At 39.2% G+C, this 19,011-nt stretch overlaps 1 protein-coding gene across 3 annotated transcripts in view; it reads right to left on the bottom strand.

Annotated features, from left to right (window-relative positions):
• Positions 1–3,645: 3,645 nt before the first annotated feature.
• Positions 3,646–19,011, bottom strand: part of camta1a (calmodulin binding transcription activator 1a) — a 1,215,621-nt gene continuing 1,200,255 nt past the window's right edge. For 2 of the 3 annotated variants that reach the window (XM_059952154.1, XM_059952156.1), the window contains 2 exons: positions 15,713–15,781; positions 3,646–7,864 (listed from right to left, as the gene is read on the bottom strand). In XM_059952154.1, coding sequence (XP_059808137.1) covers positions 7,832–7,864; positions 15,713–15,781 — 102 coding nt within the window. In that variant the 3' untranslated portion in view covers positions 3,646–7,831. The remainder of the gene's footprint in view (positions 7,865–15,712; positions 15,782–19,011) is intronic. The other variant, XM_059952157.1, reaches the window with a different exon arrangement.

Genomic DNA, 19,011 nt, shown 5'->3' with positions numbered 1-19,011 from the left:
GGAAACATCTGATTGGTGAAATTATTATGGCGCTGTAATAATTACTAAATGCTTAATGCCTCCATGGTTCTTTATGTTAGGCCACAAGTTCCAGTGGGGTGTTTTGCAGATGAAGAGATGGCTGATTGAGAAGATTGATTCACTGTAACCACTTCTGCTGTTGAACTGAATATCCAGTGGCTGGTGAAGAACATGTTGAGTTCGCCTCCGATACTTCTACCTGCTGTAAGCACAATTTCTCTGCTCTGATATTTCCATCTGCTCATACCAATTACAACCACAATGGCAGGAAGGTGACCAACCTGGTTTGAACTATGTTGCTTTGAAATAAGCCATCATGATTTTGAAGGAGAGGGATCAAAAAGTGAAACAGCTCTCTGATCTATCTTGGCTCCTTTTGACAGCACTGGTACTCTGTCTGAGCGGCCAGCCATCACAATCCGTACCTCCATTTAGATCACTGCTTTATTTAGTCAAATGTTACAGTAATCCTGTCTGCTTGTGGGGTGGATTCCAGCGCCAACATTTGACCATTAGTTATAGGAGCAGAATCAGGCCACTTGGCCCATTGAGTATGCTCCGTCATTCAATTCTGTCTGATTTATTTTCCCTCTCAACCACATTCTCCTGCCTTCTCCCCATAACCTTTGATGCCCTTATTAATCAAGAACCTATCAACCTCCTCTTTAATTATATCCAATGAGTTGGTTTCCACAGCCATCTGTGGCAATGAATTCCACAGATTCACCACCCTCTGGCTAAAGGAATTAATCTTCATCTCTATTCTTCATCCTTCTATTCTAAGGCAGTGCCCTCTGGTCCTAGACTTTCCCACTAGTAGAAATATCCTCTGCACATCCACTCTATCTCAGCCAGGGGTCGGCAACATTTTTGTCTCTGTGGGCTGGATCGCGTATTAATAAGTGGATGGTGGGCCAGATAAATTCCATAAAAAACTTGAAATATGGGAATTATATATTTAAATACATCTAGTTATGTTTTGCCTCAGATTAATGAATAACATATGCTAGAAAATCATTTGTGCTTAAGGTTGCCGACCCCTGATCTAAGGCTTCAATATTTGGTAAACTTCAATGAGATTCCCCCTCAGTCATCTGAATCCCAGCGAATGCAGGCTCACTGTAATTTGCCTTCAATATCCCAGGTTTGGTCCTTTCCAAAGCTGTAGCAAGAAGGGGTCTAACATATTTTGCATTTAAACTAGTGATTTCCACCTTAATTTAAAGTGCTTTTTCCATTTTTTTATGCTTACAACCATTTTCTAGGTCACTTTCCTAAGGGTTAGCCTGTTCTGCTTTTGAGGTTGTCAGGGGCAGGAGCTAATAGGAAGAACAACAGTATGCTTGAAATACTTTCAAGCATACTTTTCAGCACACATAACAGCTGCTGGGATGACATCTCATCAGTACTCTTCAGAGTATGTAATACAAGCGCAAGATGAGACAGTCTCACAGAGGTACGTAAAGATTTGCCCAGACAAGCAGGAAGTATGTTAATCCCTTGATAAAGAGTTCCTGCATTGCAGATGGAAGGAGGCACAAATGGAAACTACACAATTACCCATGAAGATAATATCAGGGAGACAATGTGAAAGTCCAATATATAACCATATCTCTCCAGTGCAGGATCAACTATATGTAGGCAGAGAAAAGCATTTGACCATAGATGGACAATATTGGGGGCAAAAAATCAGAGATTATTTTGAGGCATACAAACTCAACATGTGAAAATAAGATGCCGAGTCTGTGGTAGGATATATGGGGAGAAAACCTCAACCTGATCATAATTCATGATTTCTTCTGGGAAAAGGGATCTGTGCCTGAGAATGCAGGAGCCTGCTGTATAATCCTTCATGGCCTAACAGCATACTGACATTATTTGGTGAGGCCTAATGAGGGAAGGCAGGGTTACTAACCTTTCAGGATTGCTGGCAAACTCCATAAATTAAAGACGAATCTGTGGGCAATGTTCTGAATAGCTCAGAGAGACAATAAGTAAAAATGGATATCCTTTTTAATTTCCTTGATGTAAATTTTGCTTCTTAGTTTTTTAAAATATTGGGGACAGTATAACAAGTTTTTTGATGAGGAGAGTGATGGATTAAACCTCTAGAGTCCATCAACCAGAAGTGAAACTCCGGATTCTTGTGAGTGCTAGAGGATATTGTGAAGCTGCATGCAACTAGGAAAAAATACGGGGAAGGTGAAGGGGAAATTTCAGAAATAGGAAAACAGGAAAGCGAACAGTAAGATAAGATCAGGAATGGAAGGGAAGGAAAAGGAAGACCGCTGACAGGAAAGTGACATCCAGGGTAGAAAAGGCGAGGCCCAGAACAATAATAAAAAGACACAGGAAAGAAACCTGACAGAAATAATTTGATGACCAACCCACTGGAGGGCACCTTGGTGCCAAGAGTCAAAAAGGTGTCCAGAGAACGAGAAAGTTAGTATCAAACAATATATATTCAGAAATAAATTTAACAAACTAACATGAAGAGATTTTTCTTTTTTTTTTAATTTACAGCAGAAAGGATTATAAAGCATTCAAAAACATCTTACATAATTTTGAAGGGGAATTTAAAATGTTTGCATGACTCTGGCAGCTGGGCTATCCCTTGTAAAGATCCTAAACGACCCAGTGACACTCTCACATGCAGACATACAAAAATAGGAAAAATTGAACCAAAAGGTAAAATTAAAGAAGGTTAAAAACAAAAGAGTGAAGAGGGAGAAAGAGAAGAGAGGGGACAAGAAAATAGAGACAAAAAAAGGAGAATCTACACTAGTATCACATGCAATTGTGAGCAACCCCAGGAGTGTCTGTCGTAGCTTACGTCTCTGGGCTGTTGCAGTGTGCAACAAAGCTTTGCATTTTCTAGAATTTTCTTTTTTTAAATTTTTTTTTGTGCAATGTTGTGACCTGTTTTTCTAATCTCAGATGAACAGATGAAGTGGACATTCTCTCCAATACTGTCAAGTTTGTTTTCAAAATTTATTATGTTTTGTGTGTGTGCGCGCGTGCTTATGTGTGTGGGTGTGTGTGTTTGTGTTTGTGTGTGTAAGTGTGTGTGCACGTGTGTGAGTGTGTGTGCATGTGTATGTGTGTGTGTGTGTGTGTGTTTGTACGTCTGTATTTGTATGTGTATGTGTGTATCATTTCCCACTGTATTTATCGCACAGTATTTAACATAAAAATGCCTGTTAATCTTTCTTTTCAAAGAGTGATTTATGGTATAATGCTATATATATATATATTATATCCTTACAGTAACCTGCTCAGCAAAGATTATAACTTAATGTTGTGTCTTTTCATTTAGCAATACAGCATTCACATTACTTGGCACCCATTGGCAAAGGAGTTAAGTCTTGGTAGCCAAACAGAAAAGAAATATGTAAACATAAACTTTTCAGTTATATCATTTTGCTGTTTGTTTTCTAATTCTAAGTACAGTAGTTTTTTTTTGCAAGTAATCATGCTTTAGCAAAAATGTCCTTCTAAAGAACATTTAAAATAAGGAATTCTTACAGTGAATTTTTTTTTCATTTTACAGGTCATTTGTTTCTAATACTTCCTTTTGTTTTTTTCATTACAGTCATGCACATATCTCCATTGTTTTTTCCATCATTTTAAGTATATATACATTATTTACAAACAGTATATCCACATTGCTAGCTCATTCAAATAAAACTATACAAATTCCCATTCTGCCATCACCAATCTCATAACCACTCACAGTAAAATAATTCATTGTTGGCATCCCACGTTTTATTCATTGTTTGCATTCATTTACCTATCATGTTCTTCTATATATACAGAGTCCACCCAGGTTACTGACAGTAGCCAAGAATATGGACATTACTGGCCAGCAGAATACATCATACTAGACCTTACTGTCTTGTATGATGTCAAGGCAATGAATGTGACCCCACAAAAAAATTGTCCTATTTTTGAAAGGCTAAAAAAGCTTAAATGCTTTTTGAAATAAAGAAAGAACAAAGGAAAATAAATTAAATAATCAAAGCTTTAAATAAATTATTTATATATTTTATATATATATATTTTAAAAAAAAGTTCAGACTAAAAAAAAAGTTAAAAAGTAAGGCAAAATAAAGTGCTGGACGTGACAGGACACTAGCTAGGTGACAGTGACTGTTGAGGAAGAAAGGTTTCGGGAGTTTTTGGAAAAGGTTAATATCCAGCTTATGTGGACCTTCCTGCCCCAAACTGCTCACCATCCCAGCAAACCCAACCCCCTCCATTTTCATGTGGTCAGGTAGAAAAATAGCTCGAGTGCATTTCAATCTTGAATACATGTGGTGTAATAACCTCACCTGTTGTACTCAATATACCTGGGCTCCATATGCCCTCTGAAATTCAAATAATGTCAACACATATCATTCTGTCATGGGCTGAATTTTCATTTATCGAGAACTCAATGGTGAGATATTGAGAGCACATTTTCTATTAAAATGTTTTAAAATAACTTCCAACCTGTGAAGCAACATAATAAGCACTCTAAGGGCTTTTTCAATGGTGCCTCATAAGGTTTAATGTATCATTGAAGGGTGGGAGGAGAGAGAGAGAGAGAATCAAGTGGAAGGAGAAAGCAATTTGCACTTTGTACAATTTTATTTGTTCATTATTTTGAAAGACTTTTTATGTGGTGAAGGGTCTTGCATTAAAAACTTCATGTATTAAACTGTCAGCAATAACGTTTGCTGAGTTATCAACAGGTAGCATGCCTGTGTACAGGTGAAAGAATTGCTGCCTACTGATGTGTTTTATACTTCCCAAATATAATTTTGTTTTAGATAGCACAGGCAGTTCTGGAAGCCATCCTGACAGTAAATTAAAACAAAGCTAAAAGGGATAAAAGTGCATGGTTTTCTCAATGCAGATCATGTCCATTGAGTGCTCAGCCATCTTTTTTAACTTGACCATAGCAAAAGGCCCTTTATCTGTAATGAGCTAATGGAGGGTTGATTGGGTTTCTGCCTGTATCTCAGTACAAACCTAATCCAAGTTTCCTGTCCCTTTACAACAGCAAAATAGATGGTCCAATAGAAGACACTGCCTTTCTTCAACTTCCCCAATTGGCATACAATCTGGAAAATAAGTCTGTGCCACCTTCAACACTGTTAGCCTTGGAAGGCTTTGTTTGTCTTTGGAAAGTAGGGACAGCTTAAGTCTCTTCGCACTAGCCACTCACACTTGGGAAAATTGAATCCTCTCTCTCACTGATCTTTGCTTTGGGAAGACCAGGCCAATTGCTGGCAGTTGGTGAAAGGATATGTCCCTCATGGCTGATTTTCAACATAACATTGATAACTGACCAGCATGGAGAAACAGGGACTGATGCGATCAGTCTCTTTTCTTGGAGCCAGAAAGTCAGGGCTCCTCAGGTCGACACCATCAAGATGCTGGCTTGGGCAGAGATAACTCCTTGTCCCCTGTCCAAAAGAAATAAGTGCCTGGATGAAGCAACCTCAGGATGTCCCAAAGTGCTTTACAGCCAATGAATTACTGCTTAATCAGTGTCATAATGTAAGAAACACAGCAGGCAATTTAAGAAAGATTTAGTTAGTTGAGAGCTGAATATTGGCCAGTACATACTGTAGACAGCACCTGGGGCTTGAACTGTAACCAGTAATGCCCTTCAAGAGACAAGGAGAAGAGAGGAGGGGAAATAAATGGCAATAGAAAGGTGGAAGGGTGCATTTGCAGACAAGCCAGGGTCTCTCGTGTCAGCTTTCGGTATCTATCTTGAGGTGACTCAAAAAGCATCTTAAAATCTCTGTTCCAGCAACTCCCTAAGATTTGATAGTACATTAAAAAAAACTCTACAATAACAATTTATACATGGAGCCACTCCATTACTTCATTATTTTTTAAAACTTATTTAAATCACTCACACATATCAATGTAGCACCTGAGGGGGTTATGAGTACTTGGCTGGATCTATATGCTGCATGCTGTTTGTATAGTGTAGGTTACTCCACCAAGCTCCACCAATGCATAAAGCATTGACTGAAATGAAGATGTGATATATCCACATTGTACATTGCACATAATTACTTAAATTGGGAGTGACTCAGTCTCCAAGGAGTCTGGAGGCAAGAGGATAAAGTGCTCTCTGAACGTATAACACAGCGTCTCTCTGAGGAACTCCCTAGTCCTGCTCTGGGATCTGCTGCATTTATGCATGCTGCAGATTTCAAAACAACATCAAACTTAAGTCTACATGGACTCTGTTATGTGATGGTCCTTCCTTGTCTGCATGGGATCAAGGGAAAACCAGCTAGCTTTTCTGTTCTCACCATGATCTACTGAGCCCAGTTGAAAAATGTTGCATAGGGTAACAGTGGGTCTTAGCTGTGACATCCCTTGCAGGCAGACAGCCTGCCAAATTTCACTCTTTGGGCTCACATATGAACCATGGATCTGATGCCAGAGGATGCACAGATAGTACTTTGACAGGAACTCTTTTGAGCAGTGACAATCATCACTACATAGTCTTGACTGTTCATCTTTGCCCCTCCATATCAGTGAGGAGAGTACCTAAACTTTAGAATTGGGCTCTTGTTAGTAATAAATCACCTTTCATTGCACTGCATAACCCGTTAGGCTGACTCTGGTGTAAAATTAATAGCAGATTTAAGAAATAACTTTCAGCCGCCTGGGACATATTAAAGCACCTTGATTTAGTCCAGCTTACTACCTGATCTTACAGTAATGACTAGCTCCAAAAATAGCAAGGCTCCGGGACTTCAGAAGCTGTTAAGCCTCTGATTTCCTTCACAGTTTACAGGTGTGGGTTGAAGGATGACCAAAAAAATTGACTGGTTTAGGCACACATACACACAAACACACCAAATATCTACAATGTTGGACTAATGTATAGAAAACAAATCATAGCTCAAGCTGCTCTCTATGTTTGGCCCCAAGAAGTTATCACTGGTCCTTCAAGAGTTTGTTAAGACCGCAGTACTTCTGGTCCAGAGGGTTCTAGTCAGAAAAGGAGAGAACTTATAAGGGAAATATACCAGACTTTTAGGCACTTCAACCCAATTAACTGAATGAAGAATTAATATGCAGCCACTGGCCACCTCCATAATTTGGCAAATTGCACATTTCCTGCATCAAACATCTGGAGGCAGGGTTCTTTTCCACTTCTTACTCCTCTCTCCTACCATTAGAATAATTTCTTTCCCAGTATATACCAACAGAAGGATTTGATGAAAACAGGGAAGAAGTTAGAAGAGAGAAAGCCCCACGCCTAGTATTGGACCAATCTCTATCACCACAGTGCAGCCATAAACACACCCAAGAGAACGACATGCAAAACCTGTGTCTCCCTGGTTCAGGGTCCACATAAGCTGTGCAACACCTTTCCTTTCAGTTTAACACTCCCTTCAGTGCACTGACCTGCTTTTCTTCACACTTTGATATCTCTACATTTACTTAATCCTGACAAAAAAGCCCCCTTTTTTTGTGTTGCAAACCTTCACACAAGTTTACAGTACTACGCACCAGGCTGGTAAAGAGGTTATTTCATTCTACAAGTTAGTTTTCAAGTTCTTAAAACAATAAATTGCAAGTTCTATGGTGCCTTGTTTCGGTTTCTTTAAAAAAAGTTCCATAAAAGTGCCGATGTGGTCGAGAGAAAAAAAGTTTCTAGAGCCTTGTTGCGATGAGAGTGTTACTAATCTTCCCAAATCTCTAGTGATCTTTTGTAAATGTCTCTGATATAAACATAAAGAAAACAGTCAGGAAGCAATGTTACATTGCTATGGGGTCCTTCTGTAAATCTTCAGGTTCCTTGGCCTTTCTCAATTCTTTCACTCTGAAGGGAGAGGGGAAGAAAGAAAGGGTAAAATCATGTTACAGACAATTTAATCAATTTATAAACCAAGGATACGTCAACAAGGAATAACCAGTAACATTGGTGGTTAAAGGGTAACAATTGTACGAAAAGGCTACAATCATAGAATGATACAGCACCGAAAGAGGCCTCTCAAGTGTTATTGTTTGCAAGACAACAATCATCTTTAAAAATAACGGTTCAAGTTTAATGGTAAACGTGGTCATAGCATGGACTGAAGCAATCAGTTACACTTTTACCTCCATGACCCTGGCTTCAAGTCCCAACACTGTAGAGGCAGCAGCAATGTTATTCTTCTAACAGCCCAGAGGATTGGACTACTAATCCATAAAGTACAAGTTCAAATTCTGTCATGCTTGTCTGATAGTTCATTAAAAACTAACTGTAAATAAAGGGGAGTATGAATGCATTGAATTGTTGTGAATATAAAGCTTCTGGGGATTGTTATACCTGGCTCATATGTGCCTCCAGTCTCATTTCATACAAGTAAAACTTAATTGCTTCTGAAGTCATGACTGCTGTCAGAACATCAATGCATTGATTCAAGGCAGGTCCTTCAGCACCATATCAAGAAATACAGGCGTAGGTAATAAATACCTGTTTTACCAGCAATACCCACTTCGCAAGAATGAAACCTGCTGTTTCCTAGATGTCAATCCTAAGCCTTTTAGAGCTCATTCTGATTAGCTGATATGTGCCAAAAGCAGCTCTAAAGGGCTTGATGACGGATTCTTGAAATAATGTGCTTTTGAGAGCTTCATAATTTTAGAAACTTTGAAGTGAATGACGTTGAGATGAACTCTTCATGTCTTCGTGTCTCTACATGTTTCATAACTCTACGTGTCCGTCTGATACCCCCAGTCCTTCCAAGTGAGAAATGGTACTGTTCATGTAGTTTCTGGTGTGATTGGCTGCTGCGTTGTGGCATGGTTAGCAAGATAATACAAACAATGTCTGGAAACCCATTATTTTATACTTCACAGCCCATTCATTTATCATTCCAAATTCTTCCAATTTGTTCCTTTCTCCTCTTGAGTTGCCTGAGGGACCTAACTGCTGACTCCACCACCTTCATGTTTAAGGGGTGAGGCAAGAGGCTGGGTGGTCAGTGGGTGGTCTCAGTGGGTGGTCTGACTAGCCTTTTATCTATGCAGGCCAAAGAACAATCTTTCTCACACTGGAGGGAGAGGCGTAATGCTGCCAAGGCCCAGCGATCCACCCAGCTCTATCCTGAGTGTAGATCACTTAACTCTGGATGAATTCTGAGACCTCATTGCATGAACCTTAGCCCCATTGTTGGCCAAGTGAGAAACAGCTGTTGGACATTGGATTGACCAGACATTGAGTTTTCATCACCAGTAGCTGAACTCATATCTAGCCTACTGTGAGCGAATGTGCCTTGGACACTGCAGAAATAATGACCAACAGCCATGAAGCTGCTGTGGGCAATGACTTAGGAGAAAATAAACAAATAGCCATAAATAAATTATTTGTACATATTTTACAAAGTTATTAATAACATACAGGAGACACATAAAGAAGGCTGTTTGAAAGATTATGCATCAAACAATCCTGTAATTAAAAGTCTCTTTGCTTCCTGAAAGCTGTGGGAAGGCATTTGATCAATGGCTAGGAAGGGAAAAATTAACTTCATCACGAAGAAACCTTCAGGAACATTTATATCAAGCCTGGCAACCCTCGTTCCTAATGGACTTGATCCAATAGCAAAACAAAACTGACTTAATAATCAGCGTCATAAACACTGGATTGAGGTATTGGCACATGAAATAATATAGAGAAAGGAATTCTTCTAAAATACAGAGGGAACAAAATTGGATGGTTGTCAAAAATCCTGCGTGGTGATCTTGTACCTGCCATGTATCTCCTGAGATTGTGATAATTTCAGTATGCTGCCCAGAGGGGTATTTGTCCTTTTTGTTGCTGTGCTGCTTTTACAGAGGGCCCAGTCTTGAGAGTGGCAAATAATAAATAAAGCAAGTTAACTCCACTTAAAGTTAGTCTGCCCTTCTTAAAGGGAAGGTTTTCTGAGGAAGGGGTATATGCTGACATGTGTTCTAGTCTTGAAGCTGACCTGCGAGACTTTCAAGAGTTGGACAGCAGGTTCTGTGGTTCTATGTTATACTGAAGGCTTTGGGGCAGAAGGTGGAGAGGAGGGGTGTCCATATCCTGGGGGCGATGCAGGAGGGGAGGGGTGGGACTGAGTAGTCCTCCAGTCTGAAACAGAAGGCAACAGGAACAGATAGTTGTGGGAGTCAAGGCAAAGATTTAAACACCAAGAACCTTGGATGTAGTGCCATTAGAAATTCAATGACTTCACATCAGTGATCGAAGCCATGAATACAACTTCAACTGCCACCAACAGCACCAGCAGCCTCAAACACTTCTCTGTGTGTCACACCCTCATCAATCAACCACCAGAAATCTTTTACAAACAAGTTTAGGTCTATTATTTATAAGTTCTACCATATTTTGTCATTCTTTGTATAACAACTCCCATAATCACAGCTCCCAACTTTCACACACTGCAGGTTTTTTTTATATATGTGAAAGTTGTTATAGCCAAAGAGAACCCAAAATCCTTGATTTGTAACAATGTTCTATCTGACAACACATAATTACAACCTGGTCAGGCCTTCATGGAAGGGTATGAATAGAGTGCTGATAAAGTCTCATTTGTTTGGCACTCAGAGCTCGGTAAGTAAAAATGCACGTCATTTAAGGGTGAACATGAAAGCAGAGCCCACCGACGCTGAGACACTGGGCCAGCAGCAAAACCAGAAAGTGCGGAGTGGGATTTTGCAAGGTCAGCTGCAGATGTGAAGTGGCTTGTACAGCTACTGAGGTCAGACGAACTGCATGTTAGAATGCAGTGGCAACTTTGTGAGAAAACCCACGTGGATTACCTAGGAGCAGCATTGCACGATTATGCATTATATAGGACTGGAATAACAGAAACATATACAAGTGATGAGTTAAATTTTGTTAGCAATTGACAGATTTTGACTTTTAATTTTTATTCTATAATTTCCTTTCAGAAGCTGTGAGGGATGGTGTGACAGGAGCTGCTGGTGAATGGAAAACTGGGCTTGAACTTTTTGGACAGATGGTTACACTTTGCCCTGGCTTTCCTTTTTGTCTTGCCATCTACTGCAGAGCTGCCCACTGTACAGTTTCAATATTAATCTGATAAGGCTATGGAGCATGCAGCAAATTATAATGTATCTTGAGACTCAGTTCCACATGGCTTCACCAAAATATTCCAGGCAGGGAGGTACTATTTGAAAACACCTCAACACACTTCTTGTGACATGGTATTTATTTGGTGTGCATTATCCACCTATGAATAGGTTGTTCATTGAAGCCTGTGGACAGTCCTTATCACGAAACAGTTATTCTTTGACAGATACTCAGAAACAAATGTATTTTTACTGAAGGGCCGCTGTTAGGGAATCAAGAATCGACCTGCATGATGCACTGTTTGGTCACAAACCAGCTGCCAAATAAGGAAGAAGAATCCCTTTGGGTTCGTGCACTTGGTACTTTCAAATTGTCAGGTATAAAACCATGAACTTCTTCTGCCAGCTGCCAAGAGGAAATGAAATGTATTCTTTTGGGTTAGTGAGTAATAGTGATCTCTCTCAATGGTCAGGAATTTTAGAGAGGTTGCAAATATTTCTTGCTTCAGCCTGAAAGGAGCCACAGCCCTAAAAGTTCACAATCACAATGACCTCGGCAAACACTTGGCAAGGTGATCCTCGACAACGAGATGCAGTTGAGGTCATCCTTAATTAGGCATCAGATTCCCACACCATCCTTCCATGAGATTCAGCAAGCGGAACTGTACACTGGGCTGAGAGTCCTTCTTCCCAGCTTCCCCTTCCTCTTCTGGTAGCTCTGCGAGCCCTGTTTATTCTCTCAGCCATACTGTATTCTACAGGGAATGTCTACCAGCACCCATGTTGAGAATAAATGACTTGTTCAAGGTCAATGCAAAGTTCTTCAGCATCAGGTCCACAACCTCCTTGTAGACTTCAACAATTTTAAAGCACTGCACAGAACACTAAAGCCTAGTGGAACTGCAATATCAATCAGTAACTTATCTCCAACTAGCTGATAATCTCTTTCAGCTTAACGTTCTGCTGTGTAAGATTAATTTAGGGTTCTGTTTTGCAGCACTGGTGTTAAATAGCCTCTGAATGCTGATTCGCCAATTCTGATACTTCCGAAGGGCAATAGCTCCACAGGCAGAAAGTCCTGAACAAAATGACAGCCATTAAAGAAGTAATTCAACACTCTTAGGATCCAAGCGCCAAATTTTATGGCTAAGCGCCAGTTCAGAATATAGAAATCTTTAATCCGCATTTAACCGTGCATGAGATGACTTGTGAATGCTAGACGGCTAAAGCATCTCAGTCCCAACACCAACCTTCCTCAGTTTGGTGAGCACAACCATTATGTAAAAAAATGGCATTGCAGCAGGTGGCATGGGGTAGGTCTTGATTTCAACATTGGCCTGTGCAGAAGAATCGAGCACCCCAGCAATTTAAACAGAAAATTTGCCAGAAAACTCTGAAAACAATCAATTTGGCTTGTATTTCTCTGGCAGTATTTCTTTGAACTGATCAAGGAATACTTTGCAGAAAGCATTCTTGATTAGCTTTGCAGCCTAAACATTTGCGATTAATTTAGTTCCTGAACTCAAACAAATTTAATGACACAAGATTAGATGAGATTAAAAACTGATCAACCTTATTATGTAGGGCTGAGAGATGCATTTCTTGTTAAATGTTTGTTGACTGGAACAGCCGTATCATGACTTGGAGGACTCAGACATACACCTGGAGACACCAGCAATTCCTCAGTGGTGTTCATGTCCATGAGGGCAAAGGATATGCCAGCCCATCAAAGTAGACTCTTTTGAGTTCTTTCAGTTTCTCCCATTCAATGAGATCAAAGATTATCTGTATATTACCTCCATCACCTGGTTTAGGGTATTTAATTACTAAACACCAACCATAGAAACCTTTATATCATCCTTAGAAAGAAGACAATCTCAGTTCAATTTCTTCCCTAAAGCATATTACCCCATGACTTTGTAACACTCCCACAGTATTACATTGTGAATGACAATCCAAATTACACCCCAATTATGTGCTGAATTTCGTCAGCAAGACTTGAACCCAGATGATTCAGAAGTCAGATTGCTCTTCACTGTGCATTGGCTACAAGCTGGTAAAAGGTCCAAGGGCAAGAGGTAAGACACCCAATGTGAGTGAAAAGGCTCAGCATGTTTCCAAATACACTATGAACAAGCTGCCTTCGAACTCGAGTGAAATCAATTCTGTTAATCATGTGATAAATCCTCTACCCTTCACTGCTATCATCAAACTGAACTTCTACACAAGTAGTTTTAATTCCATCTACTATTTTCTATGGAGAAGAGCTTGCCGGACGTTTTCTGTACAAAATTTGAATAGAAATCCTGGAGAAATGGCGGAAGTGGCTGTTAATGTAACTCAGCTGTTTCTCTCTATTTATTTATCATTTATTTCATTGTATTGTTGCTGTAAAGTTTACAAATTTCATGTCATATGCCAGAGAGAATTAAATTTAATTCTGATGCCATTTCTCTTGGCACTGTGCCAGATCAGTACAGCAAGTGAAGGATAAACACATAGCAAATGGAAAGCACTTCCTTTTTAAAATCTAGTGAAATCCACTACAAATTGCTGCTTGAGTTGTGCTTCATCATTCCCTAAATTCTGGGCATTGAAATCAAGATGTCAAAACATCTCTAACGTTCAATGCTGCTGAACTTAACTTTTTTCTCATATTCCTTCTCTGCTCTCTTAATCAACAATATTTTATGTCCTTAGGTGATCATTAATTCCTGATTCAAAAACTCTTGTCTATTCTTCCAAAGTGTGGTGGTGACGCTGACTTGTTTGGTTTGGCTCTTCCCCCAGTTCTTCAGCTCAACAACTGGTCAGGCAAGACGTCACTGCCAATTGACGTCTGCTAACAATCCAATCTAATTTTAGTAATGCTGATGAAAGGACTAAAAATAGTGTACATACAATAACAAAGCTGCAACTTTTCTGTTTAGTTGCTTTTATAAGAATGGGGATGGTGAAGGCTGAGTATTGGCAATTAGCAAAGAGATGACATTTTCAAACATTCATTATAGTGAAGTGTATCACTGTGAATGAAAGCAGGCAAACAAAAGCCTCCATGTTGATGGTGATTTGGATCCAATAACAGCTCTCACTGTCAGAACTCACTGATAGTCACCGTTTGCCTGAATGCATAAAGTTTAGAAGTAGACAATAGTTCATTCAGAAAGGTAGTAGACATCAATTCACAAAACAGCTCCCCCACTCTCACCATACACAACATACACAAATTGATAGAAATACTAACAGAATAAAATAATAATGAATAATCTTAGCCAGCTTATTTCTTTGTATTCCTTTCTCTCCTGGTTGGCCATAGGCATGGATGCTCCCTGTGCTATTCCTAATACAGGACTATAAGGGACATCACAGTGGATCCAAACCCTATTCTTACCCAATGTCTGTACATGACCAGAGTTTACTATTTGTCACTGGCATACAAGAACAGGATTGTGGAGATCTACATCTCCATAGGTTCTGGTAGTGAGGCTTGAGAAGGGAGCAGCTAACTCAAATAAATCATCAAAGCATAGGGCAGAAATACAAGAGGCAGTGTGTGTGTGTGCTCACCCAACCAGCAGGCAGTGTGGGTAAATGCTTGCAACTTAATTATTTGTAAATGAGGAATCAATGGAAGAAGGTTTTAGATAGAGCTCTAAGAGTGTTATTTCAAGCTGAGAACAGTCAGAAAGACCAAGACCACAAAAGTTGGTAACTTGGATAAGATTCCAAAGGGTGCAGGTCATAAAGGTACCATATCCTAGAGTGATTAACGCTTTTAGGAACGAAGGGAATTGAAAAGTATTGCTACCATTTCCAGTGTATGTGCAGCACTGACTGTGTTCTTAAACAGGGCAACAGAGTTGTGGGGTGGGGATGCCACATGTAACCAGGCTCTGTTTCTCTATCTCAGAGCAATTCCATAGGCCGAAATATGAAACATTTTCTTAACAAGCGCATGACTTAGATGGCATACTGCTCTTCAGACCATAGGTTTTCAAACTGGAGCTCTCACATAAAGGGGTCCTACAAAGTGATGACAGTGCAACTCTTTGTCAGGGGATCTCTCATTTTTTCTATCGGTTAATCACAAATACAAAATAAATAATCATTTTCAAAAAGTAGATGATTTTTGGAAAATTAACCCTGTCCTGTTACATGGTAAGTTTTAGTGAGAGGGTTTAGTAATGCAATACACAGTTGTTCCTCATGTGCCAATAGTTGTAGGGGACCCCTGAAATATACCCATTTTTTTGTCAGTATTTAAGGTATGTTTCAGTTTTTACAAAGGATCCCACAACTTATCAATAATTATAAGGGTACCTGAAGAATATGTCATTATTTTGATATGCCTCTCAAGACAATCATATTTTGCAGTGGTGTCCCTGAGAATGAAACATTGAGAAACTCCAGAGTGATGTTTGAAAACCGCTGGTCTACACAACTAACGATTACTCCTGGACTTTGTCAGGGCACAATATACAAATTACAAAAGCACTATTTCTTAGAACAAATCAACCAAAAATGTATCTTTGTAGCATCAACCAAATAAGTACAAGCAGAGTGACAGAATGACAGTACAGTTTTGAGATGGAAAGTTGTAATAGATTATTACCTCCCTCCGCGTATGTAAGGGTTCAGCTCTAAGACTCCAGCAAATGTGGTTTTCTTTCCTCCCAGTGCGCTGTGGATAGCCATAGTAAAGTGTTTTAGAGGAACTGGTTGTTTTGGTTTTATTTTTTTCTTTTGTGCCTGTTGTCATATTGGGTATAGATAAAGCCACAGGACATTCACTGTGTGCTGGATAACTTGCCTTTCTGTATCACTTCTGAACTGCTGAATTTGTTTATTCATGCTTAGTCTCAGACTAGGCAGAGACTTCCTCGTGACTGCAGCTGCTGCCTAGTGAATCAAAACAGGAACTAGAGCCCATTGGGATCAGTGCTATCCATTGCTAAAAATGTCATACAGTTGATGTGAATTAAAAACAATGATTTGTGGTGCTGAATCTGTGAAGGATCTTCATTTTCCAACTTTTTTTGAACATAGCAGATCCTGATTATATCTATAACTGCTGAAACTGATCCAATAATAATGCCTTTAGATGAATCCCTCTGCTTTCTGATTTACAAAAGGTACAAATGCATTGGGTTAGTACCTTTATCAAAAAGGTGGCAGTGAAGTTTTTTAAAGAGTTTGTTACTGACATCGCATTAAGCTAACAACATTTATAGAAATGTTTGTCATTCTGAAATTCTGTAACTTGAAAATATCTGCATTTATTTAATCTGTGTCATAAGATCTGGGGAGGGAGTGGGACTTTCATTTCACCAATCTGAAGTAATAAAACCCAGGTTTCACACAGCCGCATGAAATAGTTGTTTTAACTTTGCTCAGTAAACAGCCTGTGTTGGATTTAAAGGTTTATTTAAAACTAAAGAATTTATTTTAAAATACATTTTTGTTGAATTTATGTGTGGGCGACAATAGTGAAGGAACAGCATAGGTTTTCTATGAACGGATAAGGCTGTTGAAAGTTAGCTCAACACTGAAGTCCAATAGTTTCAGAAATCCTTCCCCAATCACCTGCCTTGGTGAATCCACCAGCACAAAACAATTCAATCGAAATACAGCGAGGATATGGAAGGGTCTTTTATATTTTTGTGTCAAAACTTCACTCTTTCTGATTTAATGGAGGCGTTGGTATGTTTAGATAACATGGATTAATACACATTTTATTTGCAGTGAAAGAAGTTTGATTTGAATGCAGCAATCACAGCAATTTCCAGGCCATAGGCAAATGAAACCCTTGTTAACATTAATGACTTTGTTTTTTTCTAAATTCCATCCCAATATTCAGCTTTCACTTGGAGGTTGATTCCAGGTTCTAGATTTGAAACCCAGGTTTTCTAACACTGTAGTCCAGTTTGGACTTGGCCTCTATACACAGAACCAACCTTTTCAGTGAGGGGCCCCAAACAACTATTTCACAAACAAGCTTTGAATGGTAATCTCCAAAATGTTCCCTAGTAACACTCTAGTAAAGATCTTCACTTTCCTTTCTGGGTTAAGTTTCATCTAATACCACTTAAAATAAAGTTGATAGACATTTTTTAAAGAGCCTATCTCCATACTTACAGGTTCAATTATGGGGAATTGTCAGTAATAAACTACATCACCAGATGCAGTGTTAACTTAGTGTGCAATTCAGATATTAATCTTAAAGTTGCTGAGTCTCAGCATTGTTTGTATGTTCTAGAGCAAATATAGGGCTTTCCCACATGGGCACTATTGATTAAATGAAGGTCAAGATTTACTAAACCTGGAGTGGAAAGCTTCCATTATCTACATGCAAACTCACAATGAGCACGTTCCAAGATTAAATTATTTCTTCCAGGTATAGTCAATGAACATCTTTCAGTGTGATTAGTTGGTAAATCTTGACAACTGAATGCATTTATCTCCAGTAACTAATTTCCATTGCCATCTGTCTCCTGCAAACCATCCTCACCATTTCATCGTCCTTGTTTTCTTTCCAAACTTTCTCTCATCTGCGCTGATTTACTGCTGAGTTACTGTTTAACAGTTGCTGATAAATAATATATAGACATTGAAAGGTCCTTCAATGGGTCGTTCCACAGTGGAAGCCAGCACAGCTAAGTCCATTGCTATCTCCATGCTAATATAGTAGTTCATCAACTTAATTTGGTATGAGATGATAAGTTGGTCAGGTTTAGCTTATCATTACAACAAAGGCAAAGAGATGCAGCAGTGTATGAAGCACATTTTTTATGTCTTGTTGTAAATGAGGCTTTATGGAGGATAGTACTCACAAGTAAACAGAGATTAAAGAATCTCAAAAGGTATTGAGACATTTTGTTGTTCTGTTCTGTGATAAGATGTTAAAATCTGGAAGGAATTTTACTATAGGAGGAGGTATCACACATTTTTAACCTAACAAAACAACGCACAGTTTAATTATGAATGAAGTGACGAAGCTTCCAAGCAACGTGGATGGCAGATAGACACAATGAAGAAAGAAGCAGGTTATCTCAGCTGAGAGTAATGATGCCAATGTTAAGGAGTTTTCAGATGGAGGGATTTGGAACAAGCTCTTCTTCTATTAATAAGCCTAGGTGTTAAAATCTATGTATTTCTCTTTTTGGGATAACTTGGGTCTTTCTTACCAAGAAAGAATGTCAACAGATCTGTTTTTCTAGTCAATATGGAACAACGTGTTCTTCGCCTTTGCCAAAAGGCCACCTTGGGAATCAAGAAAAATATGTGATACTGGCAACACAAAGCACAGCTGAGCTGGAGGATCCCAAATGATGTGGAAGTGCATCGCAACCTTACGTCCTGGAGATCGATAGTTCGAGTTAAGACAGCCTAATTTCTGATGGAAGGTATTTCAGGTGTTATGTTTTCTACCTCTCTGAAGGGTTACAGAGTTCTGTCCCAAATGATCTTTTCCTGGGTAAAGGTTAAGACATGATTCTGCCAATAAAAGTAGCTCTACTGAGGTGTATCTCACCCTTGAATTATTTTGTTGGCTTAATAGATCACCATTTCTCCATCCGAAGTTATGCTGAGAGTGGTGGGTATAGTACTGTGCAAAAATCTTGGGCACACAAATAGAGTTTGGGTGCCTAAGAGCTTTTCACAGTATTGTATATTGGTTAAAATAGGAAGGTGGGTGGAAAACAGAAATAAGAGTACTTGGCTTTGTATTAGCTCAGGAGTATTAAGTGTTATTTGGTAAATGGAAAGATAATATACAGCGCTGTGTAGAAATCTTAGGCACTCTAGCTATAATTATCCGGCTAAGACTTTTGCACAGTACTGTACTTGGAACATGCTGGCAGGGGAAATGGTGAAAACAGATACGACAGCAATGGTTAAAAGGCAATTAGA

The sequence above is a fragment of the Hypanus sabinus genome, chromosome 27 (assembly GCF_030144855.1).
Source record: "Hypanus sabinus isolate sHypSab1 chromosome 27, sHypSab1.hap1, whole genome shotgun sequence".
Taxonomy (NCBI): domain Eukaryota; kingdom Metazoa; phylum Chordata; class Chondrichthyes; order Myliobatiformes; family Dasyatidae; genus Hypanus; species Hypanus sabinus.
This window is presented reverse-complemented; position numbering and strand designations above follow the sequence as displayed.